Below are 16,177 nucleotides of genomic sequence, written 5' to 3'. Positions count from 1 at the left end.
TAGTGCCACCAGACATTACAAAAAGTTTAGAAATGTTAAGGAAGACAAACTTATTGATCAATGCAGATGATGCAGCACAGAGATGAAAAGTGCAACATGGTACTGCAGGCCATAAAAATTTGTCATCTACCAGATATCTCAAAAGGCATGCCCAGGAAGTTAGAATGATCTACCTTTATCTATATAGCCTTCAAAAGCCAACAGACAACAATTTCCCATTCAACAAATGCAAAGCCCAAAATATCCTTGCCAAATTAACAAATTACATTAAAAAAGAAGTATTTTCACATAGAACTACTGCTCACAACTGGCTGGCCATAATACTGATCCATAAAAATTTAATAACATTTTTATAGCTGTCACTATACTCAATATTCATCTCCAAAATACTTAGAATGAACATAGAGATCTAGCTAAAGAAAATAAAACCATGTGATAATAGACATATGTCACCCCCATCAGCCTGCCTGCTACGAGGGTTGCCCTAAAAATTATTCTGGTGGAGTCTACAGAGGAGTACACATTCCATAATATGGTTTTTAATGACATTCAGGAAGAGACGTTATCAGGGCAGCTAGGTAGTACAATGAATAGAGCACAGGTCCTGGAGTCAAAAAGATCTGAATTCAAATTCTAGTCTTAGACATTTACTAGTTATGTGATCCTGGGCAAATCATTTAACCCCAATGTGAAAACAAAGAAGGAAGAGGGGAAAAAGGAGGAAAGAAGGAGGAGAGGAAGAAGAGAAGAAGAAAAAGGAGAGGAGGAGGAGAAAAAGAGGAGAAGGAAGAGAATAAGAGGAGAAGGAAGAGAGGAGGGAGAAGGGGAAAAAGAAAAAGGAGGGGAGGAGGAAGAGGAAAGGAAGAAGAGGAGGAGGAAAAGGAGGAAGAGGGGGAAAATGGCAAAAAAAAAAAAAAAAAAAAAGTCATTACCACTTGGTCTCACTGTCTAAGGACTTGAACTTTTCATCTAACTTCCCATATGTTCTCTCTCCCATTATAATATTAGCCCTTTGAGAGCAGGTACTGTCTTACTTTAAGTCTTTAGCAGAGTGCTTTACATATACTAAACAATTATTTAGTGCTTTATTCATTCATTCATTTTTTTAGATTGCAAAAAGCAGTAATTTTATGGATCTGAGAAAGTCTAAGTACATCAAATAAATAGCCAGATAGTCACCTGTCCTTGGACCATTTATATGACCCTATGCAAAAGATAAGAACACAACAATAAACAGCTCAGATTTATATAGCACTTTTAGGTTTGCCAAGTATTTTATATTCATTACCTCATATGATCCTTTCAATAACTCTGTAAAGTAGGTGCTATTATGGCACCCATTTTACAGATGATGAATTTGAGGCAGGGAGCAGTTAAATGACTTGCTACAGTCAAGTCTTTGGAGGCAGAACTTAAAGCCAAGTCTATCTGACTTTAAGTCTAATGCTTTGGATATCTGGCCACAATACCACTTACTACTTTTATGACCTCCAGCAAACCTCTTCCCTTCTCTGCATCTCAGTTTCTTCATCTGTAAAATGAACATGTTCAGGTATAAATGTGTGTTATTGTATGAGTATGTACAAACACGAGGAACTTAAGTGATTCATTCTCTTAGTTTCCATTTGGCAAAAAACCCTATGATTCTTAAGCCTGTATATGATACACAGGAGAAGAATCACATTCATATACCTACCCCCATACTCAAAATCACTCAAAAATCTGCATGTTCACATTCACACCAACACAAGGATCATGCACTCATGAATCCCAGTCACTGATACCCATGTCCTCTACCACCCAGTGGGCCATCTACTTCTTGTGCCCCCATTTATATACATATACTCACCCACACACTCCCTCCCTCTAGAGACAGATCAGGCCCAGTCTTGCAGGCCTAGATCCCAGGACGAGTTCCCATCCCAAAGCCCCAGCAAGCCTGGGCAGGAAGGGGATTCAGATGAACCAGCTACTGCATCAGAGCTTAGGTGAAAGATGTCATTATCTATTCAGCAGGGGCTCCCTCCACCCCACCTCCCCCCCGCCCCCAATGTACATCCCTCTGGAAGTGAAAGACATTCCCCCTAACACAACCACACCCTGCTTGCTGGCCAGAGTTCAGGAGGATGGTAAGAAGAAACAGATCTTTAGCATTTCTCTCTCTTCCAGGCTAGATGGGAGGTAGCTGACATATGCTCCACCCACAACCTAGACTTTGCAAACTTTTCTCCTCTCCACTCAATCTTCATCTCCCTTGCTTCTGAAGGTTAACATTCTTAGAAGACTGTATCCTCCTCCAGGTGATTCTAAGTGCCCGGGAGTAGATGGGGAGGCAAAAAAATTGCACCAAGTATTCAGGTAAATTATCCCTAAACACTAGGATTTGGACAAATCAAAGAAATTTCTTGCTTTGAACTCTCTAGAATATGTTCATTTTCAATAATTATTAATAACTACTGACTGCTATTAAGGAAAAAAAAGTCTTGCCTTCCAAGAGGATAGTGCTTTTCCTGGATACGCATTCTATGAATTTTCCCTTTTTCCTCATAGTAGAAAGTGGGAAACTGAAGTTCAAAGATATTTCCCACCTATTATACTATTCTAGACTTTCCCTCATGTTTTCAGGAATCTCATCATCTTGCAAGATCAGAAAAATTCTAATCTCTTTTCCCCTGGAGCAGCTCACCTTCTCTGATTGGAAAGGGTGGAAGGCAAATAATATAGAACTCCTCCCAGTTCTTCCATTTAAGAAGGAAGCCCAGGGCAGCAATTTTGTTATTTTCCAACTGGCTGGGCTCTCCTGATTTTGTGACTTCCCACTTGGCTGTAAGCCCTCTGACCTTATCATGTTCATTTTGAGTACCTTTTACATATGTGGTTTTCCTTTATTAGATTGTAAATTATGTTTCACCTTTCTTTGTAATCCCAGTGCTTAGCACGGTGCCCAGTACATATAAGCACGTGAATCTTAAGTGGTTCAGTCTCTTAATTCCCATCTGGCTCAAAACCCTAAGATTCTTACAGCAGTACATATTCATGCACTACCTCCATAATCAAACTCATGCTCTTAATCATTGATTATTCAAAAATCCACATGTTCACACTTACACCAACACAAAGAACATTTCTCTGCAAAGGCACCTGCAAGAGAACATTGAGCTCAATAGTTATTGACTGACTGACAAAAAGGGCAAATGAAGTCCATAAAGTCACACGGTGAGTCAGTGGAGGCTCAAGGGATCAAATCCAGGCATCCAGCTAGTTAACTTAATGTCTGTCCTTGTCATAATAATTCCCAGGAGAAATATTGTTCTACTAAAGGGTTCTTAATGGGGTTTAACTTTTTTTTATATAACTATTTCAATATAATTGGTTCCTTTATAATCCTATGTATATTATTTTATGCATTTAAAATATTATTCTGAGAAGGGGTCCATCACCTCTATCAGACTGCAAAGACAAAAAGTAAAACAATTCTTGCTCTCAACAGGAGTAGGTTCTATTGATAGGAACAATGTGTATCCAGATAGATATATTTAAAAGAGACAGTAAAGCTCACCTTTTATAGCACTTGAAAAAAATGCTTTCCTCATAACCACCCTGCAAAATTAGCCATGTCTAAGTATTACAAAGCATTTTACAGATAAAGAAATTGAACTAGAGAGATGAAACAACAGCTAGTAAAAGGTAGAACTAAAACTCAAATCCATACATTCTAACCCCCAATACTATTTTCATAGTAACACTCTGTCCCTTTTAAATTAGATGCTAAGAACTGAGCTCTATGAGCATGTTCATGTCTTTTTTAAATTGTGAAGAAAAGCTCCATTCATTTGTCCCAAGAGCAGAGGTACAAACCTGTGGGAGGAAAGGGGGTTTCCTTGATAGAATTTGAGTTGTAGCGCTTTTACTTACCACCTGTGCAACCTTGGCACTGGACTTTATTTGCTGGATCTCTGTCCCCATCTTTAAAAATTGGCAGAATGGTAAATGTGGAAATATGTATAGAAGAATTGTACATGTATAACATATAATGGATTGCTTGCTGCCTAGGGGAAAGGGGTGGGAAGAAGGAAGAGCAAAAAAATTGGAACACAGGGTTTTGCAAGGGTGAATATTGAAAACTATCTTTGCATGTATTTTGAAAATTAAAAGTTATTATTAATAAGAAAAATAGGGAAAAATAAGCAGATAATTTTAGAATATCTCTAAGGTTTTAACCATTTGTAAAACATATCTGTGGCATCTAGCACAGTATTCTAATATACATGAATATAATGAATATATCTGAAGCAATCAATTCCCACCTGCAATAAGCAAGCAGACACATCTGCTCAAAAGGGCTAAGGAAATCTGCCTTGCAGAGGATTCTCTAAATGAAAAAATCTCATTCAAATCCAGACATTTTCTTGCTTTCTTGCTGTTCTCCATAGCTAATATTCTGTCTGTCTTGATACCTTGGCTAGGGTTTTGCCCCCATGTGTGGAATTCTATTCCTCTTTACCTCCACCTCTTACCACCCCTCTCTTCAAGGACTAGCCGAAATGCTACCTTCTCCATAAGGCTTTTCTGGATTCCTCTCTCACTCCAACTCCCTGTAATTAATTTACTTAGTTTATATTTATTGAAATGATAATAACAATAACAGTAATAACTATCAGTATTTGTATACAGCACTTTAAAGTTTCATATGTCATATATTGTATTTAACATATATTTTAACATATTTAAATGTATGGGTCTACCTGCCATCTAAGGGAGGGGATGGGGAGGAAGGAGGGTAAAAGTTGGAACAGAAGATTATTCAATCTGAAAAATTACCCATGCATATATCTTGTAAATAAATAAAAAATATGTAGATATATAAATATATATAAAGAAATTATAATTGATTCTATAGAAACTAATTTCAAATCATTAATAAATTATATATTTTCCAACTAAAAAAAAGTTTCACATGTTAACTATTCATATCTTCCTTATGAGGAAGGTACTGTTGTTATCTGTGTTAGCACAAGCATCAGGAGAGGTTAAGCTTCTTGGTTTTGCCTTTTTTATCTCTAGCACCTAGTATAGTGTCTGTCTGGTCCATGATGATGAGTACTTCATAAATACAATCATTTGAATTGAATTGGGAGTAATGTAGAAAGAGGATTCTGGGGAATTCAGTGAGGCAACACCCAGAGTTCCCCTGGTGATGAGCTGATCTCCTACACACTAACAAAAGCCAGATCTACAGTCTTGCTTTAATATGGACACGCATTTATATTTTTCTCCACCTTGGTAAACAGACTCATGCATGATTTCAAAGTTGTTTACAAAAATGATCTTTTTATTTGTTTTCTTTTGCTCTCACTGAAGAGTGGCAAATATTTGATGCAAGGACATTTATTGCTTCAGAGAATAACGTTCTGTAATCAGAATGCCAGACCCACACCCCACCCCCAGTTCTGCTAACATGCCTATAAAAACCTGGGTGGGATGATTTTCCTAGGCCTCAAACCTCCTTCTACTCTTAAGGAAAAGAAGATAGTGGCTACAGAAATACAATTACTGCTCTTGAGTACCTAAGTAAATTTTACATACAGCTCCTATTCTTTGTGGCTAGAAGTTGCAGAAAAACAGATTATTATTAGGACTGTCCAAAACAAATGGGCTGCCTAAACAGATAATGAGCTCACCATCTTCAAAACTGAAAGATTACTTAAGATGGAGGGATGAGCTATGGGATGAATTAATAATAATAACAACTAATAATAGATAATACCTAAAATCCTTTCCAACTCTGAGGTTATGTGACTCAGTGCAAACTTTATCTTATCCAGATTGACAATGATTGAAATGTACCTTCATACCATCTCAATAAAATCTGGCTGCCCCTCTCTTCCAAAAATACTACATATACAACTTGATACATAAGCATATCATGGTGAGTGGAGACTAGAGAGATGGTCTCCTTTGTAGAGATTATAATTCTGCAGTCTCCACTTCAGTGTTCCTTCCCATCTTCCCTTCTTACCTTTCTTAAAGCAACGATATGTATAGGAGAATGTGATCAGAATTTAAGGACTACCATTCCAGCTACCTCACCCTCCTACCAATCTCAAATCCTGTTCACTACATCAGACATGAAATTAGTAGACCTTGGTTCTGTAATCTTAAAAATGAGGGGAGTTGTTTTAGATGGCCCAGATAGAATAATTGTAGGCCTAAGATTCTAGGATTAGAATTTTTGTATCACCAATTTCCATCCCCCAAAAGAACAATGCAGAAACATTTAGGATTTAATATCAACACTTCCTACATCAGGGGTAGCTAACAAAGACCTCCCTACACCAGCTCCTCACTGCTCACACTTCAGTGAGAATGTGGCTGCTGCTCACTCTTCTATCACAATATTAAGAATAGAACGGGAGTGGTGAGGCAAATCTAAAGATGAAAGAATCCAACAATGACCACCTCTCCAGCTCCCTCAGCTACAGTCTGCCCTCTGCCAGAGACTACTTCCAAGAAGGAAACTTCTCAGTCACCAATTTTAATTGTCCCACTAGCCTGCCTGGGTCCAAAAAGACCACTTAGCAGATATGCAAATGTGGCAATGAAGAAATTAAACACGATGTCTTTGATGGCTCCACAGCATTTATTCAACATTGCCTCTGTGGACTTCAAGGGGATATTCTAGGATTTAAAATTTTTCTTTCCCCATGATTTTTTGCTGCAGAGGAACCACCAAGTGGTAAAATGAAGGCTCTGTTCTCCCTTTCCCCTTCTGATTTTTATCATGTCCCACATTCCTATATAAATGCCTCTTGATTTCCTTCTTCATCTTCTATCCCTCCCCTAATTCTTTCCTGAAATGGTTATAGGCTCCAGCACCCCTGATCTCTGGACCAAAGGAAGAATGATGAAGGGAAGAGGAGGATTCTGATCAAAAGGTGGGAGAATTTGGGAAGAGAATTTGCCTTTCAATCAGAATCAGAACTGTTTAAAAAGTTCTCAGGAGGGGAAGCTAGGTCTTATTTAATGAGGAAGCCAGTATCCTTCAATTGGCCTGAATGTACATTGGATTAACTAGTTTTACTGTACTATAAGGTAGCAAGGACAAAGATGTTAGATATGGGTGGACTCAAGAGAACTAGGCTCCATCACAACTGTGGCTATGTTCCTAGATCTCTCTGAGCCTTAGTTTTCCTATCTACAAAATGTCTAGAAGTACTAGATGTCTGAGATAGCCTTCTGATTCTGCCATTTATCAGTCAGTCAACAGGCACTTATCAAACATCTATTATATTATTCTATATACAGAGGCAAGGACTAGAACGAGCATTAGACTGGGACTCTCAAAGGCATTGGTTTGAATGATGACTCCATTAAATGGGGGGAGGGGAAGGCACAACACAAACATGCAGAATCTCAGTTTGCTCATCTGTAAAGCAATAATATGTATACTCCAGACTTCACTAGGATAGTGTTAGGAACAAATTACAAAAGGAATATAAAGCATTTTAGTAATAGTGATATATATACTAGCATTGTATGTCCTGAAATCCCTTTTACCTCTAATATTTTATGAACTTAGGTACTATCTGTATCTAGCATTCCACAACTTAAGTCACTTCCCACTCTGACATTCCATGTTCTGAGGTCCCTTCCACCACTGACATTCAATAATGAAGATTAGTAATTTATTACTATTAATCACTGGGATTTTATTTTTTATATGTTAAAATATATGTTAAATCTAATATGTATAATATGCATTTATACAGTTCTCTTGCTGCACAAGAAAAATCAGATCAAAAAAAAAAAAAGAGAGAAAGCAATAAGTCTTTATTTCTGTAGGCTAAATATAACCAGTTCCTTCAAAGGATCTCTAGATGGCATGGCATCAGGGACCCCTCACCATCATTGGTTTTTTTTCCTCTGTATTAATTCCAGCTTCTCGATTTTCTTCCTAAAATACAGTACACAGAATTAGGCACAATACTGACTCTATCTGAATTAGAATTTCACCTCTGATGCTTACTAACTGTATGACTTTGGGACAAGTAATTTAAGACTCAAGACTGCTTTCTGCCTTACTTTCCTTATCTATAAAGTGAATGGGTTAAGCTACATGATTTCTGAGGTTTCTTTCATATCTGGAGCTATGATTCAATGATTACACCTCAAATGTTGGCTCATCAATTCAATACACAGAGAGATTATGACTTTCCTTAATCTGGATATTGTGCTTCTATTAATAAAGTCACAAATGTCATTAAAAAAAAAAAAAGAAAGAAAGAAAGAAAGCAAATGAGTAAGAAAACAAAATACAAGTGAATAACAAAAAGAGTGAGAATGTTATGTTGTAATCCACATTCAGTTCCCACAGTCCAATCACTGAGATTTTAAAGAATCCCCTGTCTAGTAGTAACAAGGTTCCAGGGCTCCTGGAATGTATTTGCTACTGTGACTGAAAATCCCAGAGAGTTTCCTAATGCAATTGGTTATTCCATCCAGACTAGAAACTACTATATTGGAGAAAGTGGGAAGAATCAGAATTCTCTCAGAATTCATTAAAAATCAATACAGATGAAGGAGAATCTATTGAATTAAATAACATTCCTCAAATTTGAAAATTATCTCCCATTTTCCAAAGCATTTTCACTTACACTATCTTTTTCAATCTTCAAAAGAGTCCCGTGATTAGAAATTTATTTCCATTTTAGAGATGAGAGAAATGAGGCTCTAAGAACTGAAATTATTTTTTTTCATCATCCAATCAGTTAATGACAAAGTTGACATTAAAACTTAGGGCTCTGAACTCTTTTCTGATTCAGTGTTCTTTCTATCACTGCAGGCTCCCTCATAAAAATAGAACTTACATTTCTCTTTCAGGAGACCCTCCTCAGTGTTGAACTGACTGGCTAGCCTCCTGATATATAACAGGTATCTAATAAATATTTATCTGACTACTGATTAACCAACTCAATATCCCCTATTTAGGTACTATGGCATAAAGCAAAGAGGGTTGAATTCAGCTTCAGAAAAGTGGCTAAGAATGATAAACAAAGTGCTGAAGCTGGGTTCAAATCCTGCCACAGACACATCTTCTCTGTATGACTTTGAGCAAATCCTTTAACTTCCCCAGACCTTTTTTAAGTGCTATTTTCCCTGGAAAAACCCTATATATCTAGTACTTATATATAACTTATAAGTTTAAGTCACTTCCTTCAACCTGCATTAGCTTCTTTCCTTATGTTGATCTCAGCACCACTGCCACCCCCTGAAGCCTTAATTAGATGCTCAGAAACAAAGGCCTATCTCTATTTGTTCTCTTTTTTTACTGCAGCACCAGGGACCTAGCCAAGTACCACCAAGAAAAGCCATCTCATAGGACAAGATCATGCAGACAAATCCTGGACAGTCAAACCAGCCCATACATTCTAGGAGAGCTGGCTTAGTCCTGTTAGCATCCTCATTCCCCTCCATTTTTTCAACCAGAATACTGTCACAGTAATTAAGTCACACCTTCCAAAGTAGGACAAAGATAGGTCAAAGCAAAGAGGAGGAGGAATGAGGGAACTGTCTCACCCATTCCTGATGAGCTCAGAGAAGTAACTTTGCCACCTTCTGGGTCTCAGAGAGCAGCATAAAAGCCATAATGTCTACCACAAAGGGCTCAGCAGTCCTACTCTGAACAGTTCATCCACTGGTTGCCACCAGCTAAGCCACATTAACATTCAGGAACTCAATGGATCAGCAGCTGAACAATCTAACTTTGTGTGCCCTGCACCATGAAAGAGATTGAATGCCTACTGTGTGCCTTTCACCATAAGAGAGATTGGATACCTACTATGTACCTTTTACTGTGAGAGATTGGATATCTACTGTGTTTCCTTCATTGTGAGAAATTGGATACCTACTGTGTGCCCTTTACTGTGAGAGAAATTGGATACCTACTGTATGTCCTTTACTGTGAGAGAGTAGATACCTACTATGTGCCCTTTACTATAAGAGAGATTGTATACTATTGTGTGCCTTCTACTGTTGAAGACCCCTAATCTCTTGTCTTCCAGGAACTGATAATCTAGTTAGGGGCCAAGAAAGTAGCATGGAGGACACAATACCAAATACAAAGACATAATATAAGACAACTCACCTCTCTGGCCCTCAGTTTCCCCATCTGCAAAATGAATTTAGTATAGATGATCCTTCCCAATTTCCTGAAGTTATGAAGAAATTGCTAAATCATGTGGCTAAGCATAGATGATCGATGTAATGGGAGCCCAAAGGAGAAAAGAATCACTTGGAGCTGGAGAAGTCAGAAGGGTTCACAACCTAAGACTTGACCCTTAAAGAAAGAACAAGCTTTGGATAGGGAAAGATATCCTAGCAATAAGGGGTTCTAAATACGATCAAAAACATGGACAACAGAAGACACTGTAATGCTCTGAGACTACCCCCAATTTATATTGTACAGATATCATTTGTTGACTGTCTCATCCATTAAACTGAGAGCTCCTTAAGACCAAGGATGGTTTGTGTCCCCATCACTTAGCACTGTGCCTGGCACATGGAAGATACTTAATAAATGCTAGTTGAGTGACTGACATTGGAGCTCCCAGTGTCTAAGGGGCTCCTAATCATGGCTCAAAGAAAGGATTCCCTGTAGATGCTTATCCAGACCACACTCACCCACTCAGGAAGGGGGCCTGGCCACTAGCAGGAGCCCTTTCTATGAAGATAGAATGTTTCACTATAGTACAGGGATAAACCTTAGAGCTTGAAGGAAGCTTAAGTAGAACTTAATTTAATCTCTGAATTCTCAGATGAGGAAACTGAGACTGAGAGGGAGAAAGAGGTTAGCTCGAATAGTGGTCCATATTTAGCAAGTGCACAGCTGATACTTGAACCTAGGTTTTCTGGTGCCAAATCCAATGCTCTTTCCACCAAATCATGATCCTCCCCAAGTCAAACAGTTTTGCCAAGCAGTGGCAAGAAATTAGGCCAAGCCTCAGAGAATCTAGGCTTCAAGCAAGGCAGAAACCTGCTTGGTATGGAAAATATGACTGTGTCCCATCACCAATTCCAATTTTCTTTGGTTTCCTTCTTCTCCTAAACATCAGCTATGCTGGGGAAGTCAGAGTTTGCACTGTGGGTTGATTTAAAAACAAAAGGACTGTATCTGCAAAGCTAGCATAAGGCATGTAGGTTTCATTCAGCAAGTATTATAGTACATTAAATTCTACTATGGGAAAGGAGGAAAAGATCCACCAATTGGAACTTTTATTTAAATCAGGTGATTCTTAATTTTTTGTATGTCATGAACCCCTTTGGAAGTATAGTGAAGACTAAAGATCCCTTCTCAGAAAAAATGGTTTCTCTCCCACATTGATAATAGAAGGAGCTGCTAAATTTCAATTAAAGTTTAATGGAAATGAAAGTGTGATTCCCCACCCCCATCCATTGTGTTTTTTTGTGGATTGTGTTTTTCTTAGTTATTTCTTTGTTCTTGTTACAAAAGTGGATTCTATGAGGGTGCTAATAATAAGAACAATAATATTAGCTGACTTTTGATAATGTTTTAAGATTTTTGAAATACTTTATACATGCTTGTCATTTGAGCATCATAACAATGCTATGAGGTACATGTTATAGGTCTTAGTCCCATTTTACAGATGAAAAAAATGAGATCCAGAAAGATTATGACTTATTCATAGGTACACAGCTATTAAGGGTCATAGGGGTGATTTGAATCAAGTCTTCTTGATCCTAACTCCAATAGTCTACTATAGAGACAATTACATTTTAAAAAGCCATTGAGAAAACATTAAAAATTAAATTAGATTAAAAGTCTGTGTTGAGGTCTTGCCAGGGAAAGAGACAGCCAGCTATTATGAGGGTTCCCAGAGCAAATCTTTAATTTTCCCTTCTGCATCCCATACTGTGGGGTGAGATGATAAGAGACACATAGTCATGGCAGTAAGACATAACCCACCTTTGTAAATACCCCCTGACCAGTTATAAGCAGCAAAAGTGACCTCATTTCTTCTCCCTGACCCAGAATCCCTGAGATCTGAAGGGCAGCCCTCATAACCAGATAGCATAATCAAATATAACTCATTTCCCTAATGGGGTAAAAGGCTAGAGCTTCTCCTTGGCCTCAGGAGGAGAATATATACTGATGATACATTTGGGGTGTGGGAGAGATAGACTGAGGGTTAAATCCCACCTCTGCCACCTATTTAGCTTTGTGACCTTGAGCAAATCATTTTACCACTCTGATCAGTTTGCAAATCTGTAAAATGAGAGGATTGTATTACATATTCTGTAAGGTGCTTTCTAACTCTGAATTTTTTAATCTTGCTTCCTCCCAGGTCAAAAATGTTCCAGGTTGGGGGCAGCTAGGTGGCACAGTGGATAGAGCACCAGCCCTGAATTCAGGAGGATCCAAGTTCAAATCTGGTCTCAGACACTTAACACTTCCTGGCTGTGTGACCCTGGGCAAGTCACTTAACCCCAGCCTCAGGGGAAAAAAAAATGTTCCGCATCTCTGACGGCCTTTTAAAAAATAGGATTGTATTTCTTCCAGCAGAGAACTGGGCCCCAGTGTGGATTCTCCTCAAATAAATACTTGTTGACTCCTTTAAGAGTAGATTTTGATGGGTGGTTCTGCCCCAAGGCAGAAAAATGGAAAAGAAGCCCAATCCAAGTCCCATCCTGTCACAACTCCCCAGGTAATTTACAATGAATGAACTGTTCTAATAGCTGCCATCTAATAAATAAACTAAAAATTAAGAAAGGAAAATGTTAAGTGATATAGAAGGGGGAAATGGATTTGGAATCAGAGGATCTAGATTTGAATCCAGATTCTATCCCTTAGGAAGGAAAGCTTGGGGAAGTCATAACCTCATCAAAGTCCCAAATCTTTCCACCAGTAAAAAAAAAAAAAAAAAAAAAAAAAAAAAAAAAAAAAAATCACTTAGAGAATCAAAGAAATAACATGTGTAAATAAAAAGTGCTAGGCAAATATCAAAGCACTAGATGACTACTAGCTACTGTTACTTAAATGAAAGTGTTGAATTGGATAGCCCCCGGAATTTTTTCCCAACAACCATAATCCCAATTCTTGACTTCTGGATATTATTTTTGAGGGCTTTTCCTAAAGAATAGGGCTATCTCAGAGTTCCCCAATCTTTGGGCTCTCTGCCCTGGGCACTTTGAAAGAAACCTACTTAATAGAGTTACTCAGGTTACAAAAGGGATGACCTGAATTCCAGCAGTCTTTGGCTGATGGGAACCATTTGCCCCTAGGGGAGAAGTGATCTAGAAAAGTCACCCAGAATTGTCATTTCCCAGTGGTAAACCCATATCTGATCAGAACTAGAAGCTCTCCAGGAGATGGTGACATGGAACAACCAGGCTGAAAGAGACAGTTGTATATTCTACTATAAACCCATGTTATCCATAACACTCATCCTTTAACCAAAAGGGCAGATTATAAAGAAGTTCAATCTCCCACCCATTCTGTAACACATTAGCCAAGGATGCAGTTCTTAGCCCTTTGTTCCCTCTCTCCATCAACAAACTAAACACTAAAATTTCAATTTGGCATAATCTCACCCAGTGGAAGCCCTAAGAACTAAGGACCATAGAAATGGCTAGCGTAAATTCTGTTCAACAGGCAATCTGGTGCTAAAACCTGACCCTTTGTTCTCTGAGCACCTAGGCTGGGCTAAAAGACGGGATGGAGGCTGGGTAGGAGCTCCCAGTGCCATGCTGCCCAGCAGTCTGATTGAGCAGTGAAGAGAGTTAGGGTTGTGCAATGCACCACGGGTGCCTGCCTAAACTCTCCTCCATCCCTGAACCCGAAGGATGTTAATCTCTAGCCTTCTGGGTTTGGGGGAGGGGGAGGGGACTGGATGGAAGCAGCATTGCAGTGGTGAGTGGGAATGACACCCAGGTGTTCCCTTCCTGCCATTCCTGCAGAGGAGCCTAGAGCTTAAGGACTGGCATAAGGACAGCTATCTTGCCTTCACACTAAAAAGAAACAGCCCAAGAGACCTATGGGGAATCCATAGCTTTTAGAAGCGGATTGATAAGCCTAAGCATAAAGTGCTGGAAATATGCAATAGCCAAGGTGGTTACAGCCAAGTTGCTATTAACCCTTCAAATGCCAAGACATATAGCCTACCGATACTATCTGTGAGGGGCAGCAAGGGAGATGGGGAAAGGATATAGAAATTAAGGGATAGAAAGAGGGACTCACTAGAGGAAGCTGGAAAGTTTGAAAGTCATGCAAGGAATGAACAAGGTATGAAGTGATACAAGCTAATTAAATCTGAACCCTGGAGAACGGAGAATAACTTCTTACCCTCTCCCCTCCCAATTCTTGGCACTTTTATTTTTCAAAATCAATGAAAAATTCTCCCTGAAAATTCACCAGTCGACAAGGAACCTTCCCACTCAAGCAGGCTGAGCTCCCTCCTTTTCTTCCCCTCCCCCCTTTCACATACTCTTGGGAGGAAGGGGGGTGGGGAATCAGCTCACCTAGTCAGTATAGGGTGATGCATGAATCACCCACCCTCTGGAACTACTCCCAAATCCAATACCTATTTGCCAGGGTCACCAGCTTGGTGCTGCCAGGAGCCCCTCTACATGAGAAAGTCCTCCTCCCACCCCACCCCGTTTCTCTCCGCAATCCACGCTGTCACAGCAGCACCAGTAATCTTGTTATTAGGAAGCTACTTTATAATAGCAAAGAGGGCCTTCTAGCACACACTATGCCCAGGCCTGAGGTGTGGGGGGTGCTTGAGAGAAGCGTGTTGGGGAAAACTAAGGAAGCACAGAAATACATTTGACAGCAACAGCACATGGCCCAACCCTGGTCAGAGCTGCGGGGCAGAATCGGACTTCAGAACAATGGGGCCAGGTGTGAACACTGGAAGCATGAGAGAAAGATGTCCCTACAGCCCATTTCCCAAATCATAGCAGCTTGAAAAGAGTAGGTATTTTAAAATGAATTAAAGTGAGCGAGAGACCAAGTAAGAAACTGAGGAAGGATCAGAGGAGCTGCGTGGGGAGGGGAACAGATAAGGATGGGAGGAGATGAGAAGGGAGGAGGACTAGATGGGGGAGGGGGGAAATGGGGTAAAAGGGAGAGGAGGAGAGAGAAGGAAAGGAAGGAGGAGGAGAAAAAGGAAGGGAGGAGGATAGGGAAGAAAAGATTATGGGAGTGGAAGAGGGGGAGGTCGGGGAGTAAAGAGAACGGGGGAAACGAGGGGTGGAGAAAAAGGAGGGAAGACCCTCCGTACTCACAGTAGGTCTTCCTGGTCAGTTCTTCTACTACTTCAGGCTTTAACTTGCTGTTGGATTTCCCCATCCTCTGCGGCCACGTCCCCCGCCGGGCCCGAACCGACTAGGGCATAAACCCCGGAGCGGCTCCGGGCCCAGCCGGCTCTCCCCAGTCCCGCCGCGGGGGTTCGTCCCAGGCGGCCCTGCACCGAATCGGAGCAGGGGGACCCGCAGGCAGAGGCAGGGACAGGGGCAGGGGCAGGGGCGGGGGGGCTCTAGGGGTCTTTGTCTCCCGCTCTCTCGGTCCTGGATCAAGGTTCTAGCTTGCTAAGCACTGCGCGCCTTGGGCTCCTGGAGGACTCCGAGCGAGGCCGGGGATAGAGATCCGGAAAGGATTTTACATCCCCAGCCCGCTGGGAGCTGGCTCTGCAGGCCCGGAGGCGGTAGCCTCAGTCCCTCTCCTCCTACGGTTCCCAAATCCTGCCGCCCGCCCGCGGGGCTTTGCTCTGTGCGCTGGCTCCGGGAGGAGGCCCGGAGGCGCGGGGGCGCGGGGCTGCGGGGCTGCGGGGCTGCGGAGCCGCTCTCTGCCTTCTTCTCCTCCTCCCTTTTCTCCTCCTTCTCCTCCTCCTTCTTTTCCTCCTCCTCCAAGGGAGCTCTGTTGCTGTGGTTGTCCTTGGTTACTGGACTCCCTAGCACATGCTCCTTACCGAGGGCCCTCTCTACCCCTCTCACTCTCTTTCTTCCTCCCTCCCCGCCTTTACCAGCTAGCCCAGACTCTGCTGCCGCCTAGAAGGAGGTGTTAACCCTAAGCCGTCAGTCAGCGCGGCTGCTCCGCGCTGGCAGGGCGGGGTCCTCTCCCCTTCTCCCTATCTACTAACTTGCCCCACTTCTCCCCTCC

The 16,177-nt window shown here is 40.8% G+C and overlaps 1 protein-coding gene across 2 annotated transcripts in view; it reads right to left on the bottom strand.

The window, feature by feature from the left end:
• Positions 1-15,889, bottom strand: part of NCS1 (neuronal calcium sensor 1) — an 86,798-nt gene extending 70,909 nt beyond the window's left edge. Inside the window, exon 1 of one of the 2 annotated variants that reach the window (XM_074293872.1) lies at positions 15,304-15,889. In XM_074293872.1, coding sequence (XP_074149973.1) covers positions 15,304-15,367 — 64 coding nt within the window. In that variant the 5' untranslated portion in view covers positions 15,368-15,889. The remainder of the gene's footprint in view (positions 1-15,303) is intronic. The other variant, XM_074293874.1, reaches the window with a different exon arrangement.
• Positions 15,890-16,177: the final 288 nt, after the last annotated feature.

This window comes from Sminthopsis crassicaudata, chromosome 2 (genome assembly GCF_048593235.1).
Source record: "Sminthopsis crassicaudata isolate SCR6 chromosome 2, ASM4859323v1, whole genome shotgun sequence".
Classification (NCBI taxonomy): domain Eukaryota; kingdom Metazoa; phylum Chordata; class Mammalia; order Dasyuromorphia; family Dasyuridae; genus Sminthopsis; species Sminthopsis crassicaudata.
Note: the sequence above shows the minus strand (reverse complement) of the source record. Positions and strands in the feature narration are given on the sequence as shown.